At 43.0% G+C, this 15,000-nt stretch overlaps 1 protein-coding gene across 10 annotated transcripts in view; it reads right to left on the minus strand.

Annotated features, from left to right (window-relative positions):
- The window catches only part of fgd (faciogenital dysplasia), a 71,211-nt gene that overhangs the window by 48,788 nt on the left and 7,423 nt on the right, over window positions 1–15,000 (minus strand). For 6 of the 10 annotated variants that reach the window (XM_079637011.1, XM_079637013.1, XM_079637008.1 and 3 more), the window contains exon 2: window positions 346–532. The exons of the other annotated variants lie outside the window; for them this stretch is intronic. Coding sequence is in view for 4 of the 6 variants with exons in the window: in XM_079637008.1 (XP_079493134.1) it covers window positions 346–428 (83 nt within the window). In the remaining 2 variants the exon portion in view is untranslated. The remainder of the gene's footprint in view (window positions 1–345; window positions 533–15,000) is intronic. 10 annotated transcript variants of the gene reach the window in all.

Below are 15,000 nucleotides of genomic sequence, written 5' to 3' on the forward strand. Positions count from 1 at the left end.
ATACAACTCTGAGCAGGTGTAAAGGCCAATGAATAAAAGTGAGTTTTAAGTCGTGATTTAAAAATGTGAAGTCATCGTTCAGCTCAGTTCAGTTCTCATATAATGATGTCAATGCTGGAGATCAATAATACTGTTGAATATTAAATGTATTGGGAGAACCCAGGCTCAGTCTGAGCATTATATAGCGCATTAATCTAGAAGCGTAACGAAAGGTGCCTCAACTTATTAAACCAGCAGAAAAAGCGGAGCCCACACACACCTCTCACTAAACCATGACAGATGACCGGCACACACACATCAGAACCCATCAAACACATAAACATGAAGAAGATGAGCAGCACTCACCGGCAGCGTTCTCCACACACACTCTCACACACACACACTCGGCTCCACGTCTGAGGAGTGTGAGGGAAGGCAGCGAGTCTCATCCGCGCTCCTCCCCCTCTCTCTGTCCCCAAACCCCCCTCCGTCTTTCAGGAACAATACACACCCACCGCTCCACAATAACGCCGCGGAGACGTCACCATGGCAACTAATGACAGGGGGAGAGAATGGAAAAATCGGTCAGAGTGAGAGGACGAATGAGAGAGAGAGAGAGAGAGAGAGAGAGATAGAGAGAGAGAGGCTTAACAATACCTTTATTAGACCATTTGTCTTTTTACCTCAATACAATAATCTTACAAAAATTTCATTTCATAAATTAAATTCCTATTTCTACACATTTAAAAACAACATTTCATTCTCTCCAATTTGACACAATACTCCCCCCACAGCCCAAATTTCAGAAAACATTACAATGTCACTGACCAATTTATAATATGTATACTCTATCTTGATTCTAGAAGTTATCATCCCTTTTAGTACCATCTCCACATTAATTGGACCTATACCTAACATTTTATTTTTTCTAGTTTTCCATATGGACAACTTGGCTGATCCCAACAAAAAATTCAGTAAACATTTTTTCCTCCTTTCTTGAAAATTATAAATTGGACCACTTATAAAAATCTGATAAGAAAAATTCTCCCCAAACTTTATAAAAACTTGCGTTAAAAAATTAAACATTCCCTCCAACCTAAAACAATCAATAAATAAGTGATTAACAGTTTCTTCTAAGCCACAAAATAAACACTCTGTCCCCACTGCTTGATTTAGGTGTGCCACGTGTCTGTTTGTTGCTATAGCCCCGAACATCAATCTCCACTGCAAGTCTGCAGTACGCTTTTCAACAGGCAACTTATAGAGAGACCTCCAACATGCCTTAAAATCTGTCCCAAACACTTCTGACCACCTCCAAGTCTTCACTCCTCTCAGCACAGTCTGATGAGTAACTTTTACACACGTCACATAGAGTTCTTTCTTCTTAACATCTTGAAAACTCCCCAACTTGGGGTACTCAAATGACAAAATCGACTGTCCAGTTTCCCCCATCTCCTCTTGCACAGCAGCAGATACTTTGATGGGTGGAAATGTATAGTGCCCATTCCAGCCCTGTGACAGTGCCTCTCTGCAGGCCCCAGGTAGCGCTGCCCACACCTCCTCCATTATTCGTCTCAGAAGTCGAAGAGATCTCAGCCCCGTAACACTCTGCAAAGACTCAGCTGTTTTCCAGTCATCACCACTTCTCAGATCCCCCAACTTGACACATCCAGCCTTCACAAAACAGCTTTCCACAGATTTGGAGGACAAAATCCTTGTTCTTATTAATGGATTATGGAACAGTGGTTCTCCCATTATCCAGTCCTCAGGTTGTAAAATGTCTCTGTGTATAATAAATGTCTTTTTCCAAGCTGTTATCATTGACTTATAAAAGGGTGTCAACTCTCTCAAATCCACTTCATCACTTTGCAGTAAAAAAAGCTGTTTATCATACCATAATCCAGATGTTTTCCGCAGAAGAGCGCAAGCAACATTAATCCACCCAACATTCTCCTCGTACAACAGTCTCTGGGCAGCTTGCAATCGAAAAGCATTTATGCGGCTTCGTACATCTATTAGGCTTTGGCCTCCTTCAATCACTGGTAGATAAAGTGCATGCCGAGGAATCCATTTTTGACCAGACCAGAAAAAATCCACCAATTTCCTCTGAATCTCCTTAATAATGTCATCTGGTGGCTCAAGCACGTTCAGTTTGTGCCATAACATAGAGGCAGTCAGGTTGTTCGTAATTAGGACTCTGCCTCTATAGGATATTTCGGGTAACAGCCAGTTCCACTTAGACAACTTAGCAACCACCTTTCCAAGCAGACCCTCCCAATTCTTTTCTTTATACTTATCAGTGCCCAGATACACACCCAACACTTTAAAACCTTCCTTTCCCCATTTCAGTCCTTCAGGAAGTTGAGGTGGCCCCTCATCAACCCAAGACCCCACAGCAAACCCTTCACACTTTGCCCAGTTTACCCTGGCTGAAGAAGACTTTTCATACAGGTTTAAATTTTTACAAAGTATCCGAATATCATTTTGACCAGAAATAAAAATATTTACATCATCTGCATAAGCAGACACAGTATACCTTAACCCTGAATTATCTTTTGGTATCATTATACCTTGTAACTCATTCCTTAGCTTACACAGTAAGGGTTCTATGGCTAAACTATAAAGTTGTCCCGATAGAGGACATCCCTGCCTGATTCCTCTTTTAACAGGGATTGGACAACTCAGACCACCTCCTATCTTAAGCATAACAGAAGCATCCTCATAAAGCATTTTTATCCAAGAAATAATATTCTCCCCAAATCCAAAGGTTTTTAACACAGTAAAAAGGTATTCATGACCTACCCGGTCAAAAGCTTTCTCTTGGTCAATAGATAAAAAACCAACATCATGATTATTACTAATAGATAGATCAATCACATCTCTCATAAGAAACAAATTATTCATTATTGTCCGCCCTGGAATACAATATGTTTGTTCACTTTCCACCACAACATGCAAAACATTTTTTAATCTATTAGCTAAACATTTAGACAAAATTTTATAATCTAGACACATTAAAGACACTGGTCGCCAATTCTTCAACAAGCCTAGATCTCCATTTTTTGGCAGAAGTGATAACACAGCTCTTTGACAGCTTTTTGGTAGACAGCCTCTTTTAAAACATTCACAAAATACATTGTACAAGTCTTCTCCTAAAACACCCCAAAAGGCTTTGTAAAACTCCGCCGGTAAACCATCAATTCCTGGTGACTTTCCCGTAGAGAGCTGTTTGACCGCCTTTGAAAGTTCATCAAAAGAAATCCTTACGTCCAATGAGTTTTTATCTTCAGGCCTTAATTTAGGAAGATCTTTTAAGAACTGGTCCATAGAACCAACATCACAGTCCATATTACCAAACAGTTCTTTATAAAATTCAATGCCCATTGTTCTCATTTCTGTTGGATCTGAAGTAATAGTTCCATTTTTTCTTTTAAGATGAAGCATACATTTCTTTTGTGCTACCTTTCGTTCAAGTCCAAAAAAATAAGCAGTTGGAGCATCCATTTCTTTAATTGAAGAAATTCTAGCTCGAACTAGTGCACCTTTTACTCTTTGTTCCAACAATGACTTCAACTCCATTTTTTTCTTTTTTAAAATATTCACTGAACCATCATCACCAACATCAACATCAATCATTCTCTTTTCCATTTCATTAATCTCAATCTCCAAATTTTTCACATTTCTCTTCACTGTAGCAGTATTATTATAAGAAAATTGTTGACAAAAAACTTTAATCTGTGCTTTTCCCACCTCCCACCATTGAGTCAGATTTTCAAAATCATTTTTCCTCTGTCTCCAAATTTCCCAAAAACTACAGAATTTCTCAAAAAAGTCTGTATCCTGTAATAGTTTTACATTAAAATGCCAATAAAATTTAGGTCTTGAAATTTTCGTAACATTATAATCCAAAGTAACCATGTGATGGTCTGAAAAACCATTCGGTAATATATTAGTGTTAGCTATTCTATTTAATTCTGATTTACTTATATATAACCTGTCCAATCTCGCTCCTGTCACAACAGAATCTAATATCTTTATCCAGGTATATTGCTTCACCAACTTATTTCTACTTCTCCACACATCCACCAACTTTAAATTATTTGTGATATCAAGTAGTAACTTACTAGATTTCGAGTGAGGCTCATCCCCATTCCTATCCAATAAGAAATGTGTTGTGCAATTCCAATCACCTCCTATTATAACACATATATTGCCATCATCATGTTGTTTTATTGCATCATTTAATTTTTTATATGTTATTTCACGATGCCATCCTATATTCGGAGCATACGCATTAACAAAAAGGAATTTAACACCTTTAATTTCTGCTATTACTAATAACACTCTACCTTTTTCTATCTCTGTTGTTGTCATAATTTTTAAATCCAACTGTTTTGAGAAGAGAATTGCAACACCCATACTAACACTTGTCCCATGACTTAATTTACACTCTCCTTCCCACCCTCTGTACCACTCCAATTCATTAGTGCTATCAGAGTGTGTTTCTTGTAAAAAAGTTACTTTGACATCATTAAATTTAATAAATTCAGAAATCAGTGCTCTTTTAACCCTATCTCTTCCCCCATTGATGTTTAAGGATCCTACTCTTACAAACTCCATAATAATATTCCAATGGATGGAGAGGAAAGACAGAGAGAAAAGGAAAAAAAGAAACACCTTTAGTGAATTATACATCATTTAAATTTCCTTTTTTTGGGGATTTTCCCCCCTCTTATTTTCGTGACAAACTTTCTCAATCGATACCTCTTCCTCCTACTTAACTTGTCCTCTCCAACTCGTTTCATCCAGTATAATACAGAAATTTCAAATTTCTTAGTATCGGTAAAGTAATCCTTCACTTCTGCTACTTTCCCGAAAGTCGCATCCAGAAAAGCATCTATTTCCTCCAAAGCGTATACCTGGTCACATCCCCTCTGAGATAAATTTGACACATCTGATACATCTGACAACTCCTCATCACTTTCCTCCTCTCCTTCAGTCTCAACCATCTCTCCTGAATTCTCACCCTCTGAATTCGCTATCCTTCTATTGCTTGATTGAGCTCTATCAACTAACATCACTTCCTCAACACCTTCTACCTTCTCCACTTGCTCTGTACTCTTCTCAGCTTCCGTCATCACCACCTCCTCAATCACCTGTATCTCACCATTAACATTCTCTACCACTTTAGGCACTTCAGTAGTATCAGTCTCCCCCTCAACACCAACACTACCTGACTCCTTGTTATTTTGCACATTTTGATCCTCATTTTCCACTCTTTCTTCCACAATTTTCTCTGCACTACCATTCGTATCTTTACCTTGACCCGTCTCATTCTTCGCTTCTTCACGTTGCGGGCATGACAATCTTACATGTCCTACCGCGCCGCATTCAAAACAGCGCATTTCCCCAGTGCTCGCATACAACATGTACGATTTTCCTTCGTAAACACAACGAAAAGACACGTTTAATGTTGGAGCATTCAAAAACATAAATACCTGCCGTCTAAATGACAACACATGCTTCAACGACTCATGTTTACATCCAAGCGGTACCATCTTAATTCCACTTGCAAATTTTCCATACCTCAACAGCTCACGCTGAATATCTTCATCAGGAATAAATGGCGGCACGTTTGAAATTACCACCTTTACAGTTGGAGACAGCAAAGGTTGAACAATCACAAAAGCTCCACTTACCACTATGCCGCTCTCTACCAACCGATTGACCAGTAGTTCCTCTTTCAAAAAAACCACCACGGCCTTATTCATTCGCGACGCGGAAATGATGTTTTCATGTCCCACTCGCTCAGCTACATCCAGCAACACATCCTCAACTGTTATCCCAACTTGAGTGATGCATCTAATTCCGTGACGAAGCGACAGCGACGACGCTCGCACATCCAGGTGCGATGCCATCGCTGTACTCGCCACGTGAATACTAATTCCTCAACACGTCTATTAACTTCAAACTAAACGTTCCTACTAGATTCAATATTAGACTAATATTAAATGTAAGTTACTCAAAAAAAGAAGTAAGAAAGCCAATAGAAAAGCAACTCTCCATGAAACCCCTCACCACCACCCCAAACGCTCCCAGCGCACACCGGAAGTGTGAGAGAGAGAGAGAGAGAGAGAGAGGGAGAGGGAGAGGGAGAGGGAGAGAGAGAGAGAGAGAGAGAGAGAGAGAGAGAGAGAGAGAGAGAGAGAGGGAGAGGGAGAGGGAGAGGGAGAGAGAGAGAGAGAGAGAGAGAGAGAGAGAGAGAGAGAGAGAGAGAGAGAGAGAGAGAAAGAGAGAGAGAGAGAGAGAGATCGATAACTGGCTATTGTGGGGATGTGGGGATTCAGCTGTACGTGCGTCAGCCGTTTCCCGGGATCTGAGAGCGCAGGCGTCCAATGTTTACGGGCTTTTGTTGATCAAATAAATAGCATGTTGTGTTTTTTTAACAGATGACTGGAGCAGGATAAAGTTCAGCAAGTGCACAATCATAAATAGCAATTATTAATCACGATTAATCACAGTTGAGAAATTACTGAAAAAGAGAAGAGGCGGAGAAGTTAATAACATATATTATATATGTTTATACTACAGGGCCGTTGAATGCTTGAATCTGATTGGTTGACGAACGTTCTGAGGTGTGCAATTATTTTCAGGGAACCGCACGGCTAAAGTAGTTCCGGCAGGTCTTGACCTCATTACAGTTCCATATCACTTCGCGTAGTTCACTGTAATAACGGAAAAGAGGATACAATTCATAACAAGAGACACTGCAGCCCCATGCGCTTGATCTGCAATTTTCAATGTCTAACTTCACAATCAGTTTAATGCAGTTTAATTTTAATAAATAAAGTAGGCTATACAGTCCTATACATAATCAATAAAAAAATAAACTGAATATTTAAATAAATTGATAGTCCTGTTGCACGGGTTTTCGTAATTATTGAAGATAATATAACAAATAAATAAAATTGATAGGCCTATAGCCTACTTGTTAAAAGGGCTTTGTGTTTCATTTATTAGTCTAGTCTACTGTCACTAATAGAAAAAAAGAATGAACGAATTAATTAAAACGAATTGAATTAATAAATAAATAATAATATTGACGCACATGCTTCTCTCTAAGGCCGGTTATGAATGTAATTTGATACTTATGACTGATCATGCACGCGTTTTCAGCGCATTCAGTCTGTGTTCACAGCGGTGTTTAAAATCTGCTGCATTCACAGTCAGAGAATGTTTCTAGTCGTTAAGTGTGTGTCCAGCATTACTCTGCTATCAGCGGCTCAAACCTCCGTTACTAACTCTAAAATGACGTTTCGGAATTAGCAACGGAGCATGGGTTTAGATGCGCAAGGAATTAGTCCTACATACAAGAGCGTTTTAATGACAAAAACTTTACAAACGTCTTGAAATACATCATCTGAACAATATCTCGAGGTGTGGTGACTGTAGTATAAGCGGAATAATTGACTCCAGGCCGTTGAATTATTATAAAAATAATGCACACCCGAGGTGTAACGGCCACTCCGCTTCGCGTCGTGACCGCATTACCACCTCGGGTGTGCATTATTTTTATAATAATTCAACGGCCTGTCTTCAATTATTCCTTACATGTATTAGTGCTGTCAATAGATTAAAAAAATTATGAATAATTGGAAGCTCAAGCATGTTTGACGTGCAAGAGCCAATGAGGTTCGTTCTCGTGTTACGCATCACGTTTGAGCTTCAGCAAGAGCCAATGAGGTTCGTTCTCGTGTTACGCATCACGTTTGAGCTTCTACAAGAGCCAATGAGGTTCGTTCTCGTGTTACGCATCACGTTTGAGCTTCTACAAGAGCCAATGAGGTTCGTTCTCGTGTTACGCATCACGTTTGAGCTTCAGCAAGAGCCAATGAGGTTCATTCTCGTGTTACGCATCACGTTTGAGCTTCAGCAAGAGCCAATGAGGTTCGTTCTCGTGTTACGCATCACGTTTGAGCTTCAGCAAGAGCCAATGAGGTTCATTCTCGTGTTACGCTTCACGTTTGAGCTTCAGCAAGAACCAATGAGGTTCATTCTCGCGTTACGCATCACGTTTGAGCTTCAGCAAGAGCCAATGAGGTTCATTCTCGTGTTACGCATCACGTTTGAGCTTCAGCAAGAGCCAATGAGGTTCGTTCTCGCGTTACGCATCACGTTTGAGCTTCTACAAGAGCCAATGAGGTTCGTTCTCGTGTTACGCATCACGTTTGAGCTTCAGCAAGAGCCAATGAGGTTCATTCTCGTGTTACGCATCACGTCTGAGCTTCAGCAAGAGCCAATGAGGTTCGTTCTCGTGTTACGCATCACGTTTGAGCTTCAGCAAGAGCCAATGAGGTTCGTTCTCGTGTTACGCATCACGTTTGAGCTTCAGCAAGAGCCAATGAGGTTCGTTCTCGTGTTACGCATCACGTTTGAGCTTCTACAAGAGCCAATGAGGTTCGTTCTCGTGTTACGCATCACGTCTGAGCTTCAGCAAGAGCCAATGAGGTTCGTTCTCGTGTTACGCATCACATTTGAGCTTCAGCAAGAGCCAATGAGGTTCGTTCTCGTGTTACGCATCACGTTTGAGCTTCAGCAAGAGCCAATGAGGTTCGTTCTCGTGTTACGCATCACGTTTGAGCTTCAGCAAGAGCCAATGAGGTTCGTTCTCGTGTTACGCATCACGTTTGAGCTTCAGCAAGAGCCAATGAGGTTCATTCTCGTGTTACGCATCACGTTTGAGCTTCTACAAGAGCCAATGAGGTTCGTTCTCGTGTTACGCATCACGTTTGAGCTTCAGCAAGAGCCAATGAGGTTCGTTCTCGTGTTACACATCACGTTTGAGCTTCTACAAGAGCCAATGAGGTTCGTTCTCGTGTTACACATCACGTTTGAGCTTCAGCAAGAGCCAATGAGGTTCATTCTCGTGTTACGCATCACGTTTGAGCTTCAGCAAGAGCCAATGAGGTTCATTCTCGCGTTACGCATCACGTTTGAACTTCAGCAAGAGCCAATGAGGTTCGTTCTCGTGTTACGCATCACGTTTGAGCTTCAGCAAGAGCCAATGAGGTTCGTTCTCGTGTTACGCATCACGTTTGAGCTTCAGCAAGAGCCAATGAGGTTCGTTCTCGTGTTACGCATCACGTTTGAGCTTCTACAAGAGCCAATGAGGTTCGTTCTCGTGTTACGCATCACGTTTGAGCTTCAGCAAGAGCCAGTGAGGTTCGTTCTCGTGTTACGCATCACGTTTGAGCTTCAGCAAGAGCCAATGAGGTTCATTCTCGTGTTACGCATCACGTCTGAGCTTCAGCAAGAGCCAATGAGGTTCGTTCTCGTGTTACGCATCACGTCTGAGCTTCAGCAAGAGCCAATGAGGTTCGTTCTCGTGTTACGCATCACGTTTGAGCTTCAGCAAGAGCCAATGAGGTTCGTTCTCGTGTTACGCATCACGTTTGAGCTTCAGCAAGAGCCAATGAGGTTCGTTCTCGTGTTACGCATCACGTTTGAGCTTCAGCAAGAGCCAATGAGGTTCATTCTCGTGTTACGCATCACGTTTGAGCTTCAGCAAGAGCCAATGAGGTTCATTCTCGTGTTACGCATCACGTTTGAGATTCAGCAAGAGCCAATGAGGTTCATTCTCGCGTTACGCATCACGTTTGAGCTTCAGCAAGAGCCAATGAGGTTCGTTCTCGTGTTACGCATCACGTTTGAGCTTCAGCAAGAGCCAATGAGGTTCGTTCTCGTGTTACGCATCACGTTTGAGCTTCAGCAAGAGCCAATGAGGTTCGTTCTCGTGTTACGCATCACGTTTGAGCTTCTACAAGAGCCAATGAGGTTCGTTCTCGTGTTACGCATCACGTTTGAGCTTCAGCAAGAGCCAATGAGGTTCGTTCTCGTGTTACGCATCACGTTTGAGCTTCAGCAAGAGCCAATGAGGTTCATTCTCGTGTTACGCATCACGTCTGAGCTTCAGCAAGAGCCAATGAGGTTCGTTCTCGTGTTACGCATCACGTCTGAGCTTCAGCAAGAGCCAATGAGGTTCGTTCTCGTGTTACGCATCACGTTTGAGCTTCAGCAAGAGCCAATGAGGTTCGTTCTCGTGTTACGCATCACGTTTGAGCTTCAGCAAGAGCCAATGAGGTTCATTCTCGTGTTACGCATCACGTTTGAGCTTCAGCAAGAGCCAATGAGGTTCATTCTCGTGTTACGCATCACGTTTGAGCTTCTACAAGAGCCAATGAGGTTCATTCTCGTGTTACGCATCACGTTTGAGCTTCAGCAAGAGCCAATGAGGTTCAATCTCGTGTTACGCATCACGTTTGAGCTTCAGCAAGAGCCAATGAGGTTCATTCTCGTGTTACGCATCACGTTTGAGCTTCAGCAAGAGCCAATGAGGTTCGTTCTCGTGTTACGCATCACGTTTGAGCTTCAGCAAGAGCCAATGAGGTTCATTCTCGTGTTACGCATCACGTTTGAGCTTCAGCAAGAGCCAATGAGGTTCGTTCTCGTGTTACGCATCACGTTTGAGCTTCAGCAAGAGCCAATGAGGTTCATTCTCGTGTTACGCATTACGTTTGAGCTTCAGCAAGAGCCAATGAGGTTCATTATCGCGTTACGCATCACGTTTGAGCTTCAGCAAGAACCAATGAGGTTCGTTCTCGTGTTACGCATCACATTTGAGTGTCAGCAAGAGCCAATGAGGTTCATTATCGCGTTACGCATCACGTTTGAGCTTCAGCAAGAACCAATGAGGTTCATTATCGCGTTACGCATCACGTTTGAGCTTCAGCAAGAACCAATGAGGTTCATTCTCGTGTTACGCATCACGTTTGAGCTTCAGCAAGAACCAATGAGGTTCATTCTCGTGTTACGCATCACGTTTGAGCTTCAGCAAGAACCAATGAGAATCATTCTCGCGTTACGCATCACGTTTGAGCTTCAGCAAGAGCCAATGAAGTTCATTCTCGCGTTACGCATCACGTTTGAGATTCAGCAAGAGCCAATGAAGTTCATTCTCGCGTTACGCATCACGTTTGAGCTTCAGCAAGAGCCAATGAGGTTCATTCTCGCGTTACGCATCACGTTTGAGCTTCAGCAAGAGCCAATGAGGTTCATTCTCGCGTTACGCATCACGTTTGAGATTCAGCAAGAGCCAATGAAGTTCATTCTCGCGTTACGCATCACGTTTGAGCTTCAGCGAGAGCCAATGAAGTTCATTCTCGCGTTACGCATCACGTTTGAGCTTCAGCAAGAGCCAATGAGGTTCATTCTCGTGTTACGCATCACGTTTGAGCTTCAGCAAGAGCCAATGAGGTTCATTCTCGCGTTACGCATCACGTTTGAGATTCAGCAAGAGCCAATGAAGTTCATTCTCGCGTTACGCATCACGTTTGAGCTTCAGCAAGAGCCAATGAGGTTCGTTCTCGTGTTACGCATCACGTTTGAGCTTCAGCAAGAACCAATGAGGTTCGTTCTCGTGTTACGCATCACGTTTGAGCTTCAGCAAGAGCCAATGAGGTTCATTCTCGCGTTACGCATCACGTTTGAGCTTCAGCAAGAACCAATGAGGTTCATTCTCGTGTTACGCATCACGTTTGAGCTTCAGCAAGAACCAATGAGGTTCATTCTCGTGTTACGCATCACGTTTGAGCTTCAGCAAGAACCAATGAGGTTCATTCTCGTGTTACGCATCACGTTTGAGCTTCAGCAAGAACCAATGAGGTTCATTCTCGTGTTACGCATCACGTTTGAGCTTCAGCAAGAACCAATGAGGTTCATTCTCGTGTTACGCATCACGTTTGAGCTTCAGCAAGAGCCAATGAAGTTCATTCTCGCGTTACGCATCACGTTTGAGCTTCAGCAAGAGCCAATGAAGTTCATTCTCGCGTTACGCATCACGTTTGAGCTTCAGCAAGAGCCAATGAGGTTCATTCTCGTGTTACGCATCACGTTTGAGCTTCAGCAAGAGCCAATGAGGTTCATTCTCGTGTTACGCATCACGTTTGAGCTTCAGCAAGAACCAATGAGGTTCATTCTCGCGTTACGCATCACGTTTGAGATTCAGCAAGAGCCAATGAAGTTCATTCTCGTGTTACGCATCACGTTTGAGCTTCAGCAAGAGCCAATGAGGTTCATTCTCGTGTTACGCATCACGTTTGAGCTTCAGCAAGAGCCAATGAGGTTCATTCTCGTGTTACGCATCACGTTTGAGCTTCAGCAAGAGCCAATGAGGTTCATTCTCGTGTTACGCATCACGTTTGAGCTTCAGCAAGAGCCAATTAGGTTCATTCTCGTGTAACGCATCACGTTTGAGCTTCAGCAAGAGCCAATTAGGTTCATTCTCGTGTTACGCATCACGTTTGAGCTTCTACAAGAGCCAATGAGGTTCGTTCTCGTGTTACGCATCACGTTTGAGCTTCATCAAGAGCCAATGAGGTTCATTCTCGTGTTACGCATCACGTTTGAGCTTCAGCAAGAGCCAATGAGGTTCGTTCTCGTGTTACGCATCACGTTTGAGCTTCAGCAAGAGCCAATGAGGTTCATTCTCGTGTTACGCATCACGTTTGAGCTTCAGCAAGAGCCAATGAGGTTCATTCTCGTGTTACGCATCACGTTTGAGCTTCAGCAAGAGCCAATGAGGTTCATTCTCGTGTTACGCATTACGTTTGAGCTTCAGCAAGAGCCAATGAGGTTCATTCTCGTGTTACGCATCACGTTTGAGCTTCAGCAAGAGCCAATGAGGTTCATTCTCGTGTTACGCATCACGTTTGAGCTTCAGCAAGAGCCAATGAGGTTCATTCTCGTGTTACGCATCACGTTTGAGCTTCAGCAAGAGCCAATGAGGTTCATTCTCGTGTTACGCATCACGTTTGAGCTTCAGCAAGAGCCAATGAGGTTCATTCTCGTGTTACGCATCACGTTTGAGCTTCAGCAAGAACCAATGAGGTTCATTCTCGTGTTACGCATCACGTTTGAGCTTCAGCAAGAACCAATGAGGTTCGTTCTCGTGTTACGCATCACGTTTGAGCTTCAGCAAGAACCAATGAGGTTCGTTCTCGTGTTACGCATCACGTTTGAGCTTCAGCAAGAGCCAATGAGGTTCATTCTCGCGTTACGCATCACGTTTGAGCTTCAGCAAGAACCAATGAGGTTCATTCTCGTGTTACGCATCACGTTTGAGCTTCAGCAAGAGCCAATGAGGTTCATTCTCGTGTTACGCATCACGTTTGAGCTTCAGCAAGAACCAATGAGGTTCGTTCTCGTGTTACGCATCACGTTTGAGCTTCAGCAAGAGCCAATGAGGTTCATTCTCGCGTTACGCATCACGTTTGAGATTCAGCAAGAGCCAATGAAGTTCATTCTCGCGTTACGCATCACGTTTGAGCTTCAGCGAGAGCCAATGAAGTTCATTCTCGCGTTACGCATCACGTTTGAGCTTCAGCAAGAGCCAATGAGGTTCGTTCTCGTGTTACGCATCACGTTTGAGCTTCAGCAAGAGCCAATGAGGTTCGTTCTTGTGTTACGCATCACGTTTGAGCTTCAGCAAGAGCCAATGAGGTTCGTTCTCGTGTTACGCATCACGTTTGAGCTTCAGCAAGAGCCAATGAGGTTCGTTCTCGTGTTACGCATCACGTTTGAGCTTCAGCAAGAGCCAATGAGGTTCGTTCTCGTGTTACGCATCACGTTTGAGCTTCAGCAAGAGCCAATGAGGTTCATTCTCGCGTTACGCATCACGTTTGAGATTCAGCAAGAGCCAATGAAGTTCATTCTCGCGTTATGCATCACATTTGAGCTTCAGCAAGAACCAATGAGGTTCATTCTCGTGTTACGCATCACGTTTGAGCTTCAGCAAGAGCCAATGAGGTTCGTTCTCGTGTTACGCATCACGTTTGAGCTTCAGCAAGAGCCAATGAGGTTCATTCTCGCGTTACGCATCACGTTTGAGATTCAGCAAGAGCCAATGAAGTTCATTCTCGCGTTATGCATCACGTTTGAGCTTCAGCAAGAGCCAATGAGGTTCATTCTCGTGTTACGCATCACGTTTGAGCTTCAGCAAGAACCAATGAGGTTCGTTCTCGTGTTACGCATCACGTTTGAGCTTCAGCAAGAGCCAATGAGGTTCATTCTCGCGTTACGCATCACGTTTGAGCTTCAGCAAGAACCAATGAGGTTCATTCTCGTGTTACGCATCACGTTTGAGCTTCAGCAAGAACCAATGAGGTTCATTCTCGTGTTACGCATCACGTTTGAGCTTCAGCAAGAACCAATGAGGTTCATTCTCGTGTTACGCATCACGTTTGAGCTTCAGCAAGAGCCAATGAGGTTCATTCTCGTGTTACGCATCACGTTTGAGCTTCAGCAAGAACCAATGAGGTTCATTCTCGCGTTACGCATCACGTTTGAGCTTCAGCAAGAACCAATGAGGTTCATTCTCGCGTTACGCATCACGTTTGAGCTTCAGCAAGAACCAATGAGGTTCATTCTCGTGTTACGCATCACGTTTGAGCTTCAGCAAGAACCAATGAGGTTCATTCTCGTGTTACGCATCACGTTTGAGCTTCAGCAAGAGCCAATGAGGTTCATTCTCGTGTTACGCATCACGTTTGAGCTTCAGCAAGAGCCAATGAGGTTCGTTCTCGTGTTACGCATCACGTTTGAGCTTCAGCAAGAACCAATGAGGTTCATTCTCGTGTTACGCATCACGTTTGAGCTTCAGCAAGAGCCAATGAGGTTCATTCTCGTGTTACGCATCACGTTTGAGCTTCAGCAAGAGCCAATTAGGTTAAAAAATTATGGCTAGTGCGGTGGCTGGGATAAACCTACTAACATCCATCGCCATGATTTTTGGAATGACTTATTGCGAGAGGAAATAAATTACATTTTAGTTGCATAACATCGGTTAATGGAAACGCTGTTATTTCGCAAACGTTTTTTATCGACATTTAGAAAATATCACAAAGGTTTTGTGCAAATCTGTGATGTACACCAGACCAGTGACTCTCTCTGGGAAAAGACGAGAGG

The sequence above is a fragment of the Phoxinus phoxinus genome, assembly GCF_949152265.1.
Source record: "Phoxinus phoxinus genome assembly, chromosome: 15".
In the NCBI taxonomy this organism is placed as follows: domain Eukaryota; kingdom Metazoa; phylum Chordata; class Actinopteri; order Cypriniformes; family Leuciscidae; genus Phoxinus; species Phoxinus phoxinus.